Source organism: Miscanthus floridulus, chromosome 8 (genome assembly GCF_019320115.1).
Source record: "Miscanthus floridulus cultivar M001 chromosome 8, ASM1932011v1, whole genome shotgun sequence".
Classification (NCBI taxonomy): Eukaryota; Viridiplantae; Streptophyta; class Magnoliopsida; order Poales; family Poaceae; genus Miscanthus; species Miscanthus floridulus.
Genome location: NC_089587.1, coordinates 112,300,219 through 112,316,864, shown reverse-complemented (window position 1 = coordinate 112,316,864; position 16,646 = coordinate 112,300,219). Strand labels below are relative to the sequence as shown.

Sequence of the window (16,646 nt, the reverse complement as noted above, 5' to 3'; positions counted from 1 at the left end):
GAGAGCCCACATGCAGAGAGGGGGCTCTGGTTCAGGGAGCGTGAGCCAACAGGCCCAACACCTCGCTCCCATCCCGCCTCCTGTCGGGTGCAAAACTGAATTTTCACTGGCCAGTGGTCCCTGGGGTGCGTGGACCCACGGGCAGTGAGGACGGGTGTAGATTGTAGAAGTGGGGCGGCGTGGTCTCGACGATAGGTCACGGGGCACTGCACGACTCCCTCTCCCTTTCTCTCTCTCTCTCACCCATCTCCTTTACCCTTTCTTTCTCTGTTCTCTTCATATCTATCTCCGCTGCTAGGAGGCTGCTCGGGCGCCGCCAGATTCCGGCACCGCTGGCGAGCTCGAGTGTGGTGGCTGCCAGGGGAGGACCAGCCTCCAGAGGGTCCATCAGTCCATGGCATGGAAGTGCCACCAGCTCCCGAGGGCACGTCGCGGGTTTCTTGGAAGATCCCCCGGCCTTGGCGCGTGAGGAAACTGAGGATCTCAGCAGCTGGCCAGTCCAGTGAGGCTTATTTGGTCCAAATTGCTTAATAGTGAAATACGAGAATGTAATAAGAAGTGATATGCTCCACATGTTTAGTTGTTTTATTTGATCTGATGTGTTTATATATAACTAGTGCAGCCACTACCCACTAGCTACAGAACCGAATAATCAGACAAGCTTGCTCTGTTTTCTTTATCAGTTGATCTTTCTGCCAAATGCAAATGATGTACGTGTACAGATGTCTAAATTTCTATGGCACTTCTATGTGCCATGCAGGTCACTCCATAGAAAGGTGCGAACCTGAATTTACTCCCATCAGAGAATTTTAGAGGCCGTCTAAGCATGGCGAAAAACTACCAAAACATCTGCGAACAGGAACTGCCTAAGCCACTCTTTACCTGTGGCGTTGAAGGAACTTGCGAACAGGCTGCCTCTTTTCGTTATTACCATCAGTAACCCATTTAGTACTTTGGATGCAAATTTGTACCGGTGTTCTAAACTACTGGGAAAACAGTCTATGTAGTAATGAATTCAAGTCTTCATGTAAATTATATGGATAGACCATGCAATTAGTGTTATCAATATCATGTATTTTTATGAGTTCTACTTCCTTCCAATCTTAAATTGAGCTCTAATGAGGCATTGGCAGAGCGCCGCTTCCATTTCTAGTTGAGATAATTAAAAGGAGAGGTATTGTTGGTCAATCGTCGCCGGTTGCAGCAGAGCCGCGCTATTCGTCGCTTGCACGTGGGGCCACACGCGCGCCCGCTCGCCGGATGCGCCTCAGCATCGTCACCAAACCCATCCCAGCCACCCCCATCCCAATCCCCAATCCCCAACAGGCCAACCCCGTCCCTCTCCTCAGCAACCGTGCGGCTCCACCCCTGCGCCGCGATAAGAAAACCCCACCAAAACCTAACCCTAGCAGCAGTGCCACCACCGCCCGCGTCCCCCGGAGAGCAAGCCGAGCCAGCAAGGATGCCGTCCGGGTCGGCCACGCAATTCCGGTACACGCAGACGCCGTCCAAGGTGCTGCACCTGCGGAACATGCCGTGGGAATGCACCGAGGAGGAGCTCGTCGAGCTCTGCAAACCCTTCGGCAGGGTAGTAAACACCATGTGCAACGTCGGCGCCAACCGCAACCAGGCCTTCGTCGAGTTTGTAAGCCCCCGCTCCACTCCCTCCTCCGATCGATTGTGATACTGGTAGCGATTTGTGCCCCGTGGCTGCTATAGGAATGATTGAGATTACGAGGAATTCACGATTGTCAGTGCGATTTAGGTGTTACGAGATTGCATCTAGTGATTTGCATGGTGTTCAGTGTGGTAAACTGTAAGCAATGACCTGTCAGCCACTAGGTTTCTTGCATGATCATGATTTAGGTGATTCATGATATTTGATCTCATCTATTTAGATGTTTCTTGTTTGTGAATGTCGGGGTGCTGGTTGGGGGTGGTTCATATTATTTGATCAAACTTTTAGGGTGGACTGCTGTTTCCATAGTTGCATACCGTTCCAGCTCAGGTGCCAACTTACAACAACAAGTGCCACTATTAGATGAGATGCATTGACTTTAAGACATGCATTAGGAGCAATGTTCAAAAAGGCGACGATGGGGAAGGAGGTAACGTGGGGTAGCGGCGGCCGGTCGGGTAAGAGGCGACGTAAGGCGGTCGCAGCAGGCAGATCCGCCAAGGCAGGCACGCGTGGGGGTGGCGCGGACGTCAGACGGCGGTGGGGGGAGGAGATAACATCGACGGGGGTGGCGGCGGCTGGTGGGGAAGGAGGCAGCGCGCGGGCGAGATGGCGGACGCGAGCAGAGGAGTTCGGGTGTTCGGGAGGGAGAGAGGGAGGAGAGGTCAGGAGAGGAGGCGATAAGGGGATAAGGTGTCAGTGGGGGTTACTGGCTTACAACACAAGACTTGGGCTTTTAACTGGGCCTTCGTCTCCTCTTTCTCTCCAATATTGACCACTTATCTCCTATTTTTTCTTTTTTTTAAGTATATATGCATGTATTAGTCACCGCCTAGCCACATACTATAGGATGAGAAACAAAAAATCTCTTAGTAATCAACAATCCACTCCATCCCATGTATAATGTTGTCAGAAAAGTTAACATCGGATAAAAAGGACTAGCATCAATATTATGTTAACTACTAGCAACAGAAACTTCGTTTCCTGGCTTCTTGTAACGTATAAGATCTGTTGACTTTCATGAGGGGCCTCAGGGACGACAGCTTATATAAAGATATATTATTCTTTGCAAAAGAGGAAACGCTTTTTAGTAGAAGAAAATTGCTTTTCAATATTTATTTATAAGAAATTTAAGTTGTGGACTGTATGCTGAACTTGCAGAGCTTTTAGTTGTATATATGATTCGAATTTCCAGCTTAGTCAATGTGTTCCTTACTGTTTTCCCTTCAACATGCTCATTTTCAGGCAGATCAAAACCAGGCAATTTCAATGGTGTCCTATTATGCTTCATCTTCAGAACCTGCTCAAGTTCGTGGTAAAACTGTATATATCCAATATTCAAACAGGCAAGAAATTACCAACAATAAAGGCACTGGTGATTCTTCTGGCAATGTCCTACTTGTCACTTTTGAAGGTGTCCAGCCTAATGATGTTACCATAGAAGTCATTCATTTGGTAAGTGTTAGTATTCTCTCTATATATGTATGAATGGATTCAATTAAATGTCAGAGCAGCTTCCTGCATTGCTTGGTCTGTACAAATTTATTTATTTATTAGTATATGTTTCTCATTGAACATTTGTGGTGATGATAACAACATTTTTAGGAAATCTTTTTTCAGTTGCTATACATCTTTTCGAAGCATGTCGACTTAATGATTGTACATGACCCATATCTTTCTATCTATTGAAAAACTCAGTAAATTTTGTCTTAAAACGTGCAACACTATTGTTGATTGCACTCTGTTAGTTTAGGACGTATATCCTGGTTCTTGGCAAGAAATATAAGATTGTTAGGAAGTCCAAAAAGTCGGCATTAGATTCTTCCCTGAATAATAGTGCAGATGGGCACAAGGCAAGTACTTCACTGAGAACAACAAATCAACAAAAAGATTCAGAAACGCCTTTTAATTAAGTTTGTTGTTTGTTGAATTCTGCTTCTTTAGCATGGAACTTTTCTCTGTATTACATATTTTCTGATGTATGAAGGGCGGGCCTAGTGCAAGCGGTAGAGTCTTACCGCCTGTGACCGCAAGGTCCCGGGTTCGAGTCGCGGTCTCCTCGCATTGCACATGCGAGGGTAAGGCTTGCCACTGACACTGCACTGGGTACATATTTTCTGATGTATAGTAGCTACCTTGTGAATTCATGCCTCCAGCACAATTCACCGATGTGCTCCATCTGTTCTTCGTGTAACCTTGCGCTTGCTACTCTGCCATTTGGTTGAGAATAGGCTAATCCTCAACTGTCTGACAATTGGTTGTGCCTAATTTAGGTATTTTCAGCATTTGGGTTTGTTCACAAGATAGCTACATTTGAGAAAGCAGCTGGTTTCCAGGTAATGTGTTTCTTCTGCCTATTTGCCTACACATTATTCTATTCTACATTGAGCTTAACGGTCGGACTTTTCACAGGCGCTTATCCAGTATACTGATGCCCCAACTGCTCTTGAAGCTAAAAACTCATTGGATGGAAGAAGCATCCCAAAGTAATGCATTTTATAGTTTTGCTAATTGCTATTGTTGATTATCAGGCCTCCAATACAAAGTTACTTATGTGACTCCTCTCTTTCAGATATTTACTTCCAGAACATATCAGCGCCTGCCACATGCGCATCACCTTTTCTGCGCATAAGGATTTGAATATCAAATTTCAGTCGCATCGCAGCAGGTACAAGAAAGTAGCATAAACTTCAAGCCTTGCGTCTTCCTGTTGATAATGCTTAAAAGATATTATTATCTTCTTAAGAGTTATTCTATTTATTAACCATCTACCCCTTGTGATACTATTTTGTTGATTTAACAGGGATTACACCAATCCTTATCTTCCTGTGAACCAAACGGCAATTGAGGGGATTGTGCAGGTATGCTTCATAATCTCATGATGTTTCACCCCCTCCCCCTCCCCTTTTTTTATTTTTATTGGTGCTTACTCAATGGAAAATTTGCAGCCCATAGTAGGCCCTGATGGGAAGATAAAGGAGCCTGAGAGCAATGTACTTTTAGCATCAATTGAGAACATGCAATATGCTGTGACGGTGGATGTTCTGCACACTGTAAGAACGAGAATAATCCAGTACCTTTTGTTTATTTCAAATCAAGAGCTGACTTGAAAGCAAGCTAATTACATTATAATGTGATAATTTCAGGTGTTTTCTGCTTTTGGTAGTGTTCAAAAAATTGCAATGTTTGAGAAGAACAGTGGAATGCAGGCTCTAATCCAATATCCAGGTATGTGCTCACCAGTGCACCCAACAGGATATGCTCTTCACCTTGGTGCACCGTGATACATTCATAAATTGGCAATTTATTGCATTGGCATGTCGCTGTAACTTGTACACAGTTGAGTGCACTTTATATATCTTGCTCCCTCTGTTTGGAAGTATCGAGGCCTGTAGTTTTTTTTTTCAGACTTGGTTTGGAATGTACCGTGTTTTTGCAATGACATTTATGAGTAAACCAGTCACACTGTTATTCTCTCCCTTTTTGCATCATAAGTTTCTAAGTTGGGAAACTTCAGCAGAGAGGTGTTGGAGTTCGTGAAGGCTTAAAATGGACATCTGCAACTTTCCGCAGCTATAAAGTTGCCTGTAGTAATTTCTTGATCATTTTTTACCTTTTGCTGTAAGCATACTCTCTTTCTTACTAGAGGCTTGCTTCAAACTTTCATTCTGTCATCACTGTGCTTTCCTTGTGACATTTGCCGAGTCCTGATTTAGGTATTTTTACCTGCTTAACGTGTCCGGGATTAGATTGTTTGTCAGGACGTCTATAATCAGCATGTCTTATCATAAACGTCTTTATATCTATTTGTGGGCCTTCTCTAGCTTCTTGAGATAAATGTCTTTGAAAAGTGTGACAATTCAAATGACACTCATCTTATTGGTGCTCAATACTGTTTGTAATCTTATTGGTGCTCAATACTGTTTGTACTGGTTAGTGGTGTAGTCGTAATTGAACTGCTTTGATGAAACAAGAAGCTCTAAATACCCTTCCACCCACACTTTTAACATTATGTCCCTGGAATATGGAGTATCTCAAAATTTATTCTTTATGGGCAGGTGTCCCTTTGCCATGGCACTGTAGCATTAATATTTGATGGACCATAGATTCGTATCACTGACAAAATCTTTTTTTTAGATATAACAACCACAGCCGTTGCTAAACAAGCTTTGGAGGGACACTGCATATATGATGGTGGTTACTGTAAGCTTCATCTGTCATACTCTCGTCATACTGATCTCAATGTAAAGGTATAAATAGTAGTTTCAGGCTGTGTAAATTAGCAAATAATCTAAGTATATATCCTTCTGAACTAATGAATAATGAATTTTGCTCAATTAGTATAAAAAAGAATACCTATTGTTCGTGCAATTTGACACAGTACGCTTTCTCAACATATTTTTTCCTTGGTTCTTAGTATTGCCTGCTTTTTCCATGTTCTAATCAGTTACCTTTTTGTTTGCATTCAGGCGCATGATGAGAGAAGTAGGGACTACACTCTTTCAGACCCTAACGCGCAGCTGCAAGCTGCTGCACAAGCGCCAGTTCTAAGCTCTCCGGGAGTGGCATGGCACAACACTGCATCAGCACCAGCTGCTCCTTTTTATGCAAGCACAGCGGCTTCAACTCCTGTTGGACAAGTGCCTGCTTGGAATCCAAACATGCAGACAGGGGGTTTTGCATCTGCATCGACTGCGTACCCCAACCAACCATTAATGGCCAACTCCATGCCTCACTATCCTGCTATTGGATCGAGTTCCGGTGCCCTGCCAGTATCGTTTCAGGCTTCACAGCAGATGCCACAGTATGGCATGCCCCCTGGTGCTCCGCCGCACGCACCACCAGCTGGCCAACCAATGTACTTCCCGAAATAAGTAGTTTTGGTTCAATATTATCAGAGAGCAATCACACATGTTACCTGCAACAATTGTGGTCCGCAAATGCCATCTTGAAATTTTTGGAAGTGCATTGTAGCTCTTGCAACTTGCGAGCGCCCTTCGCAAGAATACCTCAGCGCTGGCTGTGTCTGTAAAACTGCCAAAAATAGTGTTAACATATTAGCCTGCATGGTATATTGTTGGTTTTGATCTCAATGTCGAGCTGTTTTGATGCCTCAGTGATTTCTTATAAAGTTTTTTCTTGTAAAAAACTGCGCTCTGCTTTTGGCGTAGCCGTGCCTTTTGTAGCAAGAAGTGCTATGGTAGAGCGCTGAGAACAAGGTGGGAATTGTTACCTGGTTGGTTGTTTTCCTATCCCCTATGTGTACTTCTGAATCATTCCGATGCAGATTCCAATCAATCTTTAATTTTGACACAATTTGTATGGAAATGTGCTTTTATCTAGTTAAAAGAGTATGGACCTGGGAGGCTTTAGTAAATTGTAACATAAATTTTTTTAATGATTTATCTTTTAGAGTTTGTACTGAATGTGAAGAGGCTATTTTTGTTTTTTTTTAATCAAAGGCCCAGCCCAACTTTATTAGAAAGCCTAATGAAATTCTGATCCTGCCTTGTTTGGATGCAGTCGTATTCACACCAAAAAATGATTGAGTGGAACTTTATTCCACACTAATCCTAACACATTTTGATTGAGGTGAATCAACAATATCCAAAAGGCATAACTGGGGTTACTAGCTTACAAGAGAAGAGCGTAAAGAAAACTAGGCGCCTCAACATAACAGGCGCCATACCTCTAACACCAACAGTTCAAAAGATTTCTACCAATCAGGGACTAAGATAGCAATAACCATCTACCATCCATGAGCAAAGTGACCATTACACATCAACAAAACACCTTCACTAGCCATACTTCACGCCTCGATGAGACCTTGGTGAAGCTTCTCAAAAATTGTCTCCGCCACAACCTTGGACTTTGGCTTGAGTAGGGGTCTCCACCTCTTGAGCAGCATAATCGTCTTGTGTATAACCACCGACGGGGAAGCCATGATCTTATAGTTAAAGACCACATCATTCCTGGACTTCCATAATGTCCATAGAGCACCTGCGTCCACAAAAAAGTTATATTTCTCAACGTGCCTCTCATATGATCCAACACCTCTACAAACGGGATATGGACCACCCCAGCAAGCAACCAAAAACATCCACAAATACGACGCTATGCATGGGACACTGGAACAAAATATGATCAGTAGTCTCCACAAGCTCACAGATTACAGTTAGCTAAACTAGACCATTTTCTCTTCTTCAATTGTACTCCACATTGAATCCTGTCATGGTAAGCCATCCAAAGAAAAAATTGAACCTTTAGGGAGGCCCTGCACCCCCAAATCACACACTCTTGCATTCTTAACTCCTCCAAATTGAAAGACAAATGCCTATACAAAGACCTGGTAGTGATTTTTCCAGAGTTCTCTAGAACCCAAAACACCTCGCCTCTCATAGACAGATGGACATCATCTAGCATAGCTAGCAATCTTTCCCATTCCCTCATGAGAAACTCATCCGATGATCTCCTGAACCTCAATTGACATTGATTATCCACCCATACCTTAGCAACTTCTAACTCAGGGTCTTCACATATCTAAAATAGTTGCCAGAATTCTACCTCTAGAGGAGTGTTACCCAACCACACAACTTTCCAAAACCTGGTTCGTTTGCCACTCTTTACTCTAATAATTTTCTACCCGTATGATATTTATCTCTTAGTTGTAACAGGCTCCTCCAAAGCTGAGACCCACTCCTCCTTTTGATTTTAAATATACTCTACTAACATAGATACTTTTTCCTTAGAAGCCCACAACAAAATGCTATCATAACCTCTTTCTAACTTGTCAATCCATTTGCACATCAAACATGTACTCATCATTCTCACGTCACGAAAACTCAATCCACCAAAATCCTTAGGTCTATCAAGAGCTACCGTTGGCTTCCAAGTCAACTGTTAATCCAAAACTTTTGACTGTGCAGGAAGATACTCCTCTTGTCGGTCGGTCAGTCGGTCAGTGCCATCGAGATTTTTTCCCCTAGGCCAGGCCACCACAGCGCAGTAATAAGATGTTCACCCTGTTCGCTCGTTGGTTTCAGCCAGACTTATTTAACTAGCCAACAGTGTTTTTCTCTCACAACAAACCAGCACCAGCCAGCCCAAACCAGTCCAAAAACCAACCAGCGAACACGCCGGTTGAAAGAATCTAGACACGAAAGATAAAGAATCTAGACACGAAAGACCTGGACCAGACATTTGTCACGCCTGCCTGTCCGACGTGGCAGCCAGCACTAGCCATGGCTGACACCGCCATCCAATGGCAACACTCGATTTGATTCCCCCGTATCGATCCCAGCATCCGGATAACGCTGGATAAGAGACGCGGCTTCTCATTGGCCACACCCATCCCGGGCAGCATCCCGTCCGTCCGATCCGGCCGCGCGGCGTATCTCCGCCGTCGGCCGCCGCCAGCGCCCCCTGGCCACACCCGCCGCCCCGGCCCGGCAGGCGGCAGTTTAATACAGTACAAACCAGGTTGCCTCTGGCGGCAAAAGCCAACGTGCTCGATCGATCTCCCTCCGCCACTCCCATCTCCTCAGTCCCCGCCGGGAAGCTACGAAGCATGGCGTCCGTCACCGCCCGCCCCCCGGTCGCGGCCCTGCGCCCGTCGGCGTCGCTCAAGTCGTCGTCGTCGGCCTTCCTTGGCCACTCTAGCCGCCTCGGCCGCACCGCGTCGCCGACGAGACGCAGCCTCAAGGCGGAGGCCAAGGGCGAGTGGCTCCCCGGCCTTCCCTCCCCAGCCTACCTCGACGGCAGGTCAGTGTTTCTTTTCCTAACTCTGGCCAGTCGCCCGCAGCGACGGCAGCCGACTGACATGCCCATGTACATGTACCGCGCGCAGCCTGCCGGGTGACAATGGGTTCGACCCGTTGGGCCTGGCGGAGGACCCCGAGAACCTGCGGTGGTTCGTGCAGGCGGAGCTGGTGAACGGGCGGTGGGCGATGCTCGGCGTGGCCGGGATGCTCATCCCGGAGGTGCTGACAAAGGCCGGCCTCATCAACGCGCCGCAGTGGTACGACGCCGGCAAGTCGGAGTACTTCGCGTCGTCGTCGACGCTGTTCGTGATCGAGTTCATCCTCTTCCACTACGTGGAGATCCGGCGGTGGCAGGACATCAAGAACCCGGGCAGCGTCAACCAGGACCCCATCTTCAAGAGCTACAGCCTGCCGCCGCACGAGTGCGGCTACCCCGGCAGCGTCTTCAACCCGCTCAACTTCGCGCCTACGCCCGAGGCCAAGGAGAAGGAGCTGGCCAACGGTGAGTAGTAGCAGTACCGTCTCAACAGTGACCGCTCGCACGGCTGCCGGCCGACCGGCCGGCCACTTCCGACGATCCTTCTCTGACGACGACTAATCATGCATCCGGTTATTGATTCTGCATGCAGGGAGGCTGGCCATGCTGGCGTTCCTGGCCTTCCTGATCCAGCACAACGTCACCGGCAAGGGGCCCTTCGACAACCTGCTGCAGCACCTGTCTGACCCATGGCACAACACCATCATCCAGACCCTCTCCGGTTGAGTCGACGATCCAGGTCATGTGATCCATGGCTGGTGAGCTGATAGGGACTGGAAGACAAACATTGAAGCGCGGTCGTCGATATTAATTCCTTTCTGGATCAGTTTGTGTGATGTGTTGTTAATCGATCTGGAGGGTATAGATTCGGACCGGGTTGTAATGCACGGTATGAAGAGAGTGAGAGCTGAGGAGTGACTGGTATATGTACATTAATAATTGAAGGGGAGGCTAAGGGTAGAGATTGTTTGATCAGTATCATCTATCCTGATGGGGTTCCTTTTGTGCTTCCTTCTTCTTGCTTGCCAGTGCATGGTTCAGTGTGGAAACACATGTATTAGTACGAGAACTAGTAGGCTTATATATATATAATTAAGCACGACTTCTAGCTAAAAACTCAACGTACGTGAAAGCCCTGATAATGGTAACCAACAGGAAAGCACAATATTATTCGGAAGCTACTTCAGTGGTACGAAGAAAATAGTGTAGTATTATAAAGTGAAACAACCTCACGGTGCTAGCTGGGAAACCAACCTACAGATCATTCATCAACAGCCAACAAACAGAGGTAGGTGTGCGTGCAGATCAGGCAAGCCCATTAATCCAGATCGTAAATTCATAAGAACAAGGCCAACAAGCTATAAGAGTCAATAATTGTCTTTAATTTATCTATAAAATCTTTTTTTATTATTATGTGGCACCATGTCTCCTATTCTTTTTCCTATTTCTTCTCACATAAAATTCTATGCCCATTACTGCACAGGCTCCCGTGCTCAGCTTGTTGCTTGTATAAGAGCTAAGCTTTCTTCTCTATCATTCCTTCTCTCTTCCATATCAGCAAAAATATTAATTAGCTTAGCTATAAGCCAATTATTGTACTTGCTCCTAAAACATATGATAAAGTAGATTTTTAACAACCTGATCTACATGGATTTTGTGTGTATGTGAGCAACTGTGTGATATTATGTTTTGCAAAAAAAAAAAAAAAAAAAAAAAAAAAAAAAAAAAGAGGAGAGGGGGAGGGCTGAGGCGGCTAGGATGCAACATTAAGAAACAACGATTACGGGTAGGTTGTCTCTCGTGGAATGAAAAATGTATCTAATATGTGAATTGAGAGTAACTTAATTAATTAGTCGATAGGGTAGGTTGTCTCTCGTGGAATGCTTTTTTTTTTGAAAGACCCGGAACAAAGCCGGCATATATTAATAAGGAGAGAAAAGAATTACATGCGCAAGCAACGCAAACAACTTCCCAGTTTAACAGACTGTCAATCTGGGCGAAAAAAAAAACTTAATGGACTACTCACAATCTACGGATACAACAAGAGGCCATAACAACTTGGCCTCCACAATCAACCCATATGCATCTTCTAACTCCCTAAAACGACTCCCAAACATTTTCTCCCGACATCCAGGACATCTCTGCCTACAACCTGCTTGCAGAAAGCTCCATCCGATTCTCCAAGGCAATACCTTAGCCACTGTCTTGTACTCCCCAACGCTAATAAACTGGATGTGGCAACTCACTGACCCACAAATAACACATGTGCAGCCCATTGAAACAACATGACCGACTGTTGCTCGAAAAATCTGCATGAGCACAATCATCAGACCTCCATCTCGGCCATCCCTGACTCTGCTGCTATTGCAGCTAGGGCCTTGCAGAGCTCCTTGTTGCCCAACTTCGCCGCAACCCTTATTGCCTTGACTGCCTCCTCCGGGAGGTCTTGTCCGAAACTTTCAACAAACTCTGTGATTGCTGCATCCGGCGCCGGTGACTCGCCATTGATAAAGTCCAGCTCGCGCATAAGCTTTTGCTGGGCTCGCTGTGCCACCGGCACAGGGGATGGACGAGCGGCCAGACGCAGGCTGGAGCGGGTGGGAGCCAGTGTCGTACTGCGTCGTCTGGTACTCGACCGGCTGGCCTGTTTCTGAACAACTGGAGGTGAGTCCGGCCTCGGTAGCAGCGGCTTTGGGACCTTTCTAAACATCTTCCTACAGAAGGAGGTGCCGATGTCCTCTGTCTCAGTGCAACCATCGATGTTCTCTGCCCCCTGCAAATCAGCATGCTCATCGGCAATATTTTCAGCAGCCGCAGCACTCGCCGTTACAGGAACAACGGCAAGGTCCGAGCTGACACTTCGGCCCACAGAAGAGCCAAGCAGCGCTACATCAATCTCCCTACTATTGACTTCGTTGGTGGTCCGTTCAGTAGAGCGGGTGTCCTCGCCGCCGTCATCTGGGTAGGAACAAGGTCTGGTCACCGGCAAGACCGCGTGACAGTTGGCCTCCATCATCATCGGGTCCTGGGGCCCGAAGAAGTGACTATCCGGAGTAGTCGTCATCCTGTGGGGGTCAGCCAAAGGATCATGACTTACCGGCCAAGCTTGATGGAGCTCTGATGGCGCGCCTGTCGTATTTTGGCGCATTGGTGACCGCGAGCGACGTCGTTCCCACTCCTCAGCAACATGGGGAAGGTAGTCTCTCACCCTCCGCCCCCTTATCGGGGAGCGGCTGATGGGGCGACCCCGGCCCATGGGCTCCATGTCCTCCATCCCAGCATGGCACACTGGTGTCAGCTTGAACTCCACCACGAAGCCCCCCGGCTTGTGGCTGGTCACCATGATGTTGTGGCGAAGAACATGCAACTGCTGGCTCAGCGCATAGGCAACCTCCGAGGTACTCGGGCAGTCCGAGGTCTCTCGTGGAATGCAAAATGTATCTAATATGTGAACCGAGAGTAACTTAATTAATTGGGTTCTTTTGGTATAACCTTTTCGTTTGAGTTCAATGCCTAAAATTGCATGGCACAGGTGTAACTTAATTAATCGGGTTTTATGGTAGAACCTTTGCATTTGAGTTCAATTCCTAAATTTGCATGGCACGAGTGCACCTCTTTTTCTAAATTCATCGTGAAAGTAACAATATGTCTGCACATAAAACACGTCACCATGTACTTCTAACTAACTACCGAGACGGTTGTCTGCCTACCTCGGTTAATCAAATAAAAAACATAAAAGAGAAAAATCCATGGACAGGCTCGCCGAGCCCATCCAAGGGCCCGCCGAGCCCATCCAGGCGTCGCCACAGCTGGATTAGTGCGCCGCCACCGGATCCGAGCGCCCGCTGGCCGGATCCGGTCACCTGCTCGCTGGGGCCATCGGTGGATCCGCCGGGACCGCTGCTCCTCGCCGTCGGTCATATCCAGACCGCACCTAGACGCGCTGCCGCTGATGGATCTCTTGCATGGGCTGTCGGATCCACCACCAAGGAAGGATCTAAGCCTCGCGCCGCCTCCCCTGCATGCCTGATCCGCCGCCCCACGCAGGCCACCGCTGGATCCGTGGAGGGGGAGGGAGAAGAGGGAACCTCCAGATCTGCACCGCCGCTGCTCCGCTCGTCGGAGGGAGAGGGAGGCCACACCATCGGAGGGAGAGGGAGGCGCGCCGATGGTCCTCCTCGCCAAAGAGGGAGGCGTGCCGGTGGCCCTCCTCGCCTCCACGCCGGAGAGGGAGGCGTGCCGTTGGTCCTCCTCGCCTCCACGTCAGAGAGGGAGCCGTGTGCGCCACCGTTGGAGTATGGAGGGGGAGGGGCTCGGGAGGGAGAGTGTGGGGGTATGGCCCCCGGTACCCACAAGATAAGACATGGGCCGTACCACCAAAGGTGGCTCAGCCCATAAGATCAAGACGTGCGGCGTGCACCGCAAGACTACAAGAAGATATTATAATACCAAATATGATATTTTCCTTGTAACCCTACCCCACCAGAGTATATAAGGAGGGGCAGGGGTCCCCTAGACGTTATATCGAATCTGATACACAATCAATACAAAATGAAGGAACACAGGATGTAGGGTTTTACGTCATGCTGACGGCCTGAACCTGTATAAATCTTGTGTCTTGTGTCTCTGTTACCATCTGGTTCGTATCACGCGCACCTCCACCGATTCATCTAATACCATGAGTATACTCCTCGGTAGAGTGATGACTAGATTTCGTCGACAGTGGCGCACCAGGTAGGGGGTGTGCGCTTGATCTCATGGCAGGCCAGATGGGATCTCAAGATCACTCGTGGCAACCTGACTTCCTGCGGCGGCGTGCTTCAACAGCGGCTCGATATCACTCGGCGACGGAAACAATCTACTACGGTGGCAACCCGGTACTTCACGATGGCAACCCTCCAGCTTGTGTCGAGACTTCACCCAGGTCCACAGCCGTCGGCGTTCATGACTACACACCTTGTAGCGCCTTGACCGATCAACTCCTGACTCTCCTGGATTGTTTCTGTAGTCAACACCGAATCATGAGATCGACGAAAGAAAAGCACCATGCATATGAGGTACAAATGTCGCGCCAGCCGAGTCCGCCTTCAACTTGCAGCAGTCCAGCCTGCGCCCAAGTACTGGCTTTCGAGTCAGGCGGTGGCACCAAGTCTTGGCTGAGCTCTCGATGATTCGAGACCCAGATGCGTCCATCATGAAACTAGAGCTCTGACCGGGCGTATCCATCTACTTCAACGAGTCAACCGAATGACCACAAGCCAACAAGGAAAGAGCAAGATTGAAAAAGGCATGCTGGATATGCAAGGCAAGGTTTCAGGATCACGACCTGCATGCAATGCCAGGTGATTTTGTCAACGCCGACTAGATAATGACATAGGCCGCCGACCAGACGTTCTGTCTAAAGATAAGTCATGCTTTAAAAATTTTCTAAATATTCTCCAACCTTCATATATCTCGATGATATTTCTTCGAGCTGTTTTCTTCATGTTTGTTCACCAAATAATTTTCTTTCATGTATACCATCTTAAAGATGATATACAACTAACTCTAAGGCAAATCCCCGAACAGTCATGTTGACGCTCGGATGTCCCCAGAGACGGCCTTGTCTCCGGCTTCTCCCTACACGTGCATGAGCGTCTGCCCTCTACGTTACGGGTGGTCGGCAGCGGCTCCTTGGCGACGCTTTGTTCTTTCTACACGCACACGGGCCCTGCGCTCCGTGTTATGGTTAACAGGCTAGCTAGGGCTGGAGACTCAGCTACACACTAACCGGTCGGACGGTTTATATTAAATATAAATACATCTTCAGAATAACAATAAGTGTTCACACCAACTGATCGCCGAGCTGTAGACTCTATTTCGTCACCATTGCTGATTCTTCTCTAGAGTTCATATATTTTATTTTACATCATGTACTACCTGTTCTACATATTTGTATTGCAGGATCATCATCCAGGTGGTCAGACCACCTGGTGCTTGGACTTCTCCGTCGTTCAACTAGTCAGACTGCTAGGTTTATGGACTTCATCGTCGACTAGTTGATCGAACTGTTCGTCGGTCACTTTTACTCAATGATCACTTCGCCGCCGACCAGTTGGTCGAACTGTTCGTCGTTCGCGCTTCATCGTCAGCTACGTAGGGGGCTTACTAGCTAAGCTGGGGACTCCTTGGCATTTGGAGAAATCAATCTATTGCTCGACGCTCACTCCTGCTCGGTGCTCACTTCGCCGCCAACCTGTTAGCCGGGCTGTTCGTCGCTCGCGCTTCATTGTCAGCTACGTTGGGGACTTCTCGATGCTCGGACTCTTCGTGCAAGCGTCACCAACTAAGCTGGGGACTTCTCGGTGTTCGAATTCTTCGTCCAAGCGTCGCCAGCTAAGCTAGGAACTCCCTTGGTGGTCGGACCTTGCTCCGTCTCATCAGTGGGCTATCAAGCTGCTCCATGCTGTTCGGATCAGGGTGCTGATCTTGGGTAGCAAGACTAGGGTCTTGATAAGCGCATGTCGGATGACGTCGGCAAGCTTCCAGACTTATTTTCTTTGACCCTGCTACAAGATTCATTCTTCATTTTCTAGCAGGCTCGGGGACTAAGTGGCTACACTTCACCTGGCGGTGAATGTAGCGCTTATTTCTTGATTTACACTCCTTATTAACGGAGTCTAAGTGGCTACACATCTCCTAAGTGGAAGAATTTTCAAATTTTATTTTAAGCCCCTTACATCCTTCTGGCAAGCCTTACTTGGCTAAGTCCGAGGTCTCCTAATCGGTTAAACTGGTCGGCATTAACTTTCACCTCCTAGGTCACCAGTTAAACTTGTTGGCTTCAACTTCCACTGCTCGGATCACCAGTTAAACTGGTCGGCTTTACGTCAAACTACTCAGACTTATTCAAGACAGCGTTGCTCAAAGGATACAAGGCGCTCGGGGACTAGCTGTGGGGGTATGGCCCCTGGTACCCACAAGATAAGACATGGGTCGTACCACCAAAGGTGGCCCAGCCCATAAAATCAAGGCGTGCGGCGCACCGCACTGGTCGATGTGCACCGTAAGACTACAAGAAGATATTATAATACCAAATAGGATATTTTCCTTATAACCATACCCCACCAGAGTATATGAGGGGCAGGGGTCCCCTAGATGATATATCGAATCTGATACACAATCAATACAA

The 16,646-nt window shown here is 47.6% G+C and overlaps 3 protein-coding genes across 8 annotated transcripts; 2 read left to right on the top strand and 1 right to left on the bottom strand.

Moving 5' to 3' along the window:
* Window positions 1-1,294: 1,294 nt before the first annotated feature.
* On the top strand, window positions 1,295-7,090 carry LOC136477167 (polypyrimidine tract-binding protein homolog 1-like). 6 transcript variants are annotated; one of them, XM_066475230.1, is made up of 10 exons: window positions 1,295-1,645; window positions 2,924-3,133; window positions 3,952-4,014; window positions 4,091-4,164; window positions 4,251-4,346; window positions 4,482-4,539; window positions 4,627-4,731; window positions 4,825-4,906; window positions 5,816-5,881; window positions 6,148-6,290. In XM_066475230.1, exons 1-10 carry the CDS (start codon window positions 1,463-1,465, stop codon window positions 6,153-6,155), a joined length of 945 nt encoding a protein of 314 aa, XP_066331327.1. In that variant the 5' UTR covers window positions 1,295-1,462; the 3' UTR covers window positions 6,156-6,290. The 6 variants fall into 6 exon arrangements, 3 of the variants coding, with proteins under 3 accessions (XP_066331327.1, XP_066331328.1, XP_066331326.1); XR_010763887.1 differs by having other exon boundaries at window positions 1,296-1,645; window positions 5,199-5,928; window positions 6,148-6,183; XR_010763888.1 differs by lacking the exon at window positions 6,148-6,290 and adding an exon at window positions 5,199-5,299 and having other exon boundaries at window positions 1,296-1,645; window positions 5,816-5,918.
* A 2,074-nt stretch (window positions 7,091-9,164) lies between these two features.
* Window positions 9,165-10,486, top strand: LOC136477165 (chlorophyll a-b binding protein 4, chloroplastic-like). Its single transcript, XM_066475228.1, has 3 exons — window positions 9,165-9,439; window positions 9,525-9,940; window positions 10,068-10,486. Exons 1-3 carry the CDS (start codon window positions 9,246-9,248, stop codon window positions 10,199-10,201), a joined length of 744 nt encoding a protein of 247 aa, XP_066331325.1. The 5' UTR covers window positions 9,165-9,245; the 3' UTR covers window positions 10,202-10,486.
* Window positions 10,487-11,496: 1,010 nt separating this feature from the next.
* On the bottom strand, window positions 11,497-12,874 carry LOC136473293 (uncharacterized). Its single transcript, XM_066470964.1, has 2 exons — window positions 12,573-12,874; window positions 11,497-12,248 (listed from the first exon to the last, which is right to left on the bottom strand). Exons 1-2 carry the CDS (start codon window positions 12,816-12,818, stop codon window positions 11,802-11,804), a joined length of 693 nt encoding a protein of 230 aa, XP_066327061.1. The 5' UTR covers window positions 12,819-12,874; the 3' UTR covers window positions 11,497-11,801.
* Window positions 12,875-16,646: the final 3,772 nt, after the last annotated feature.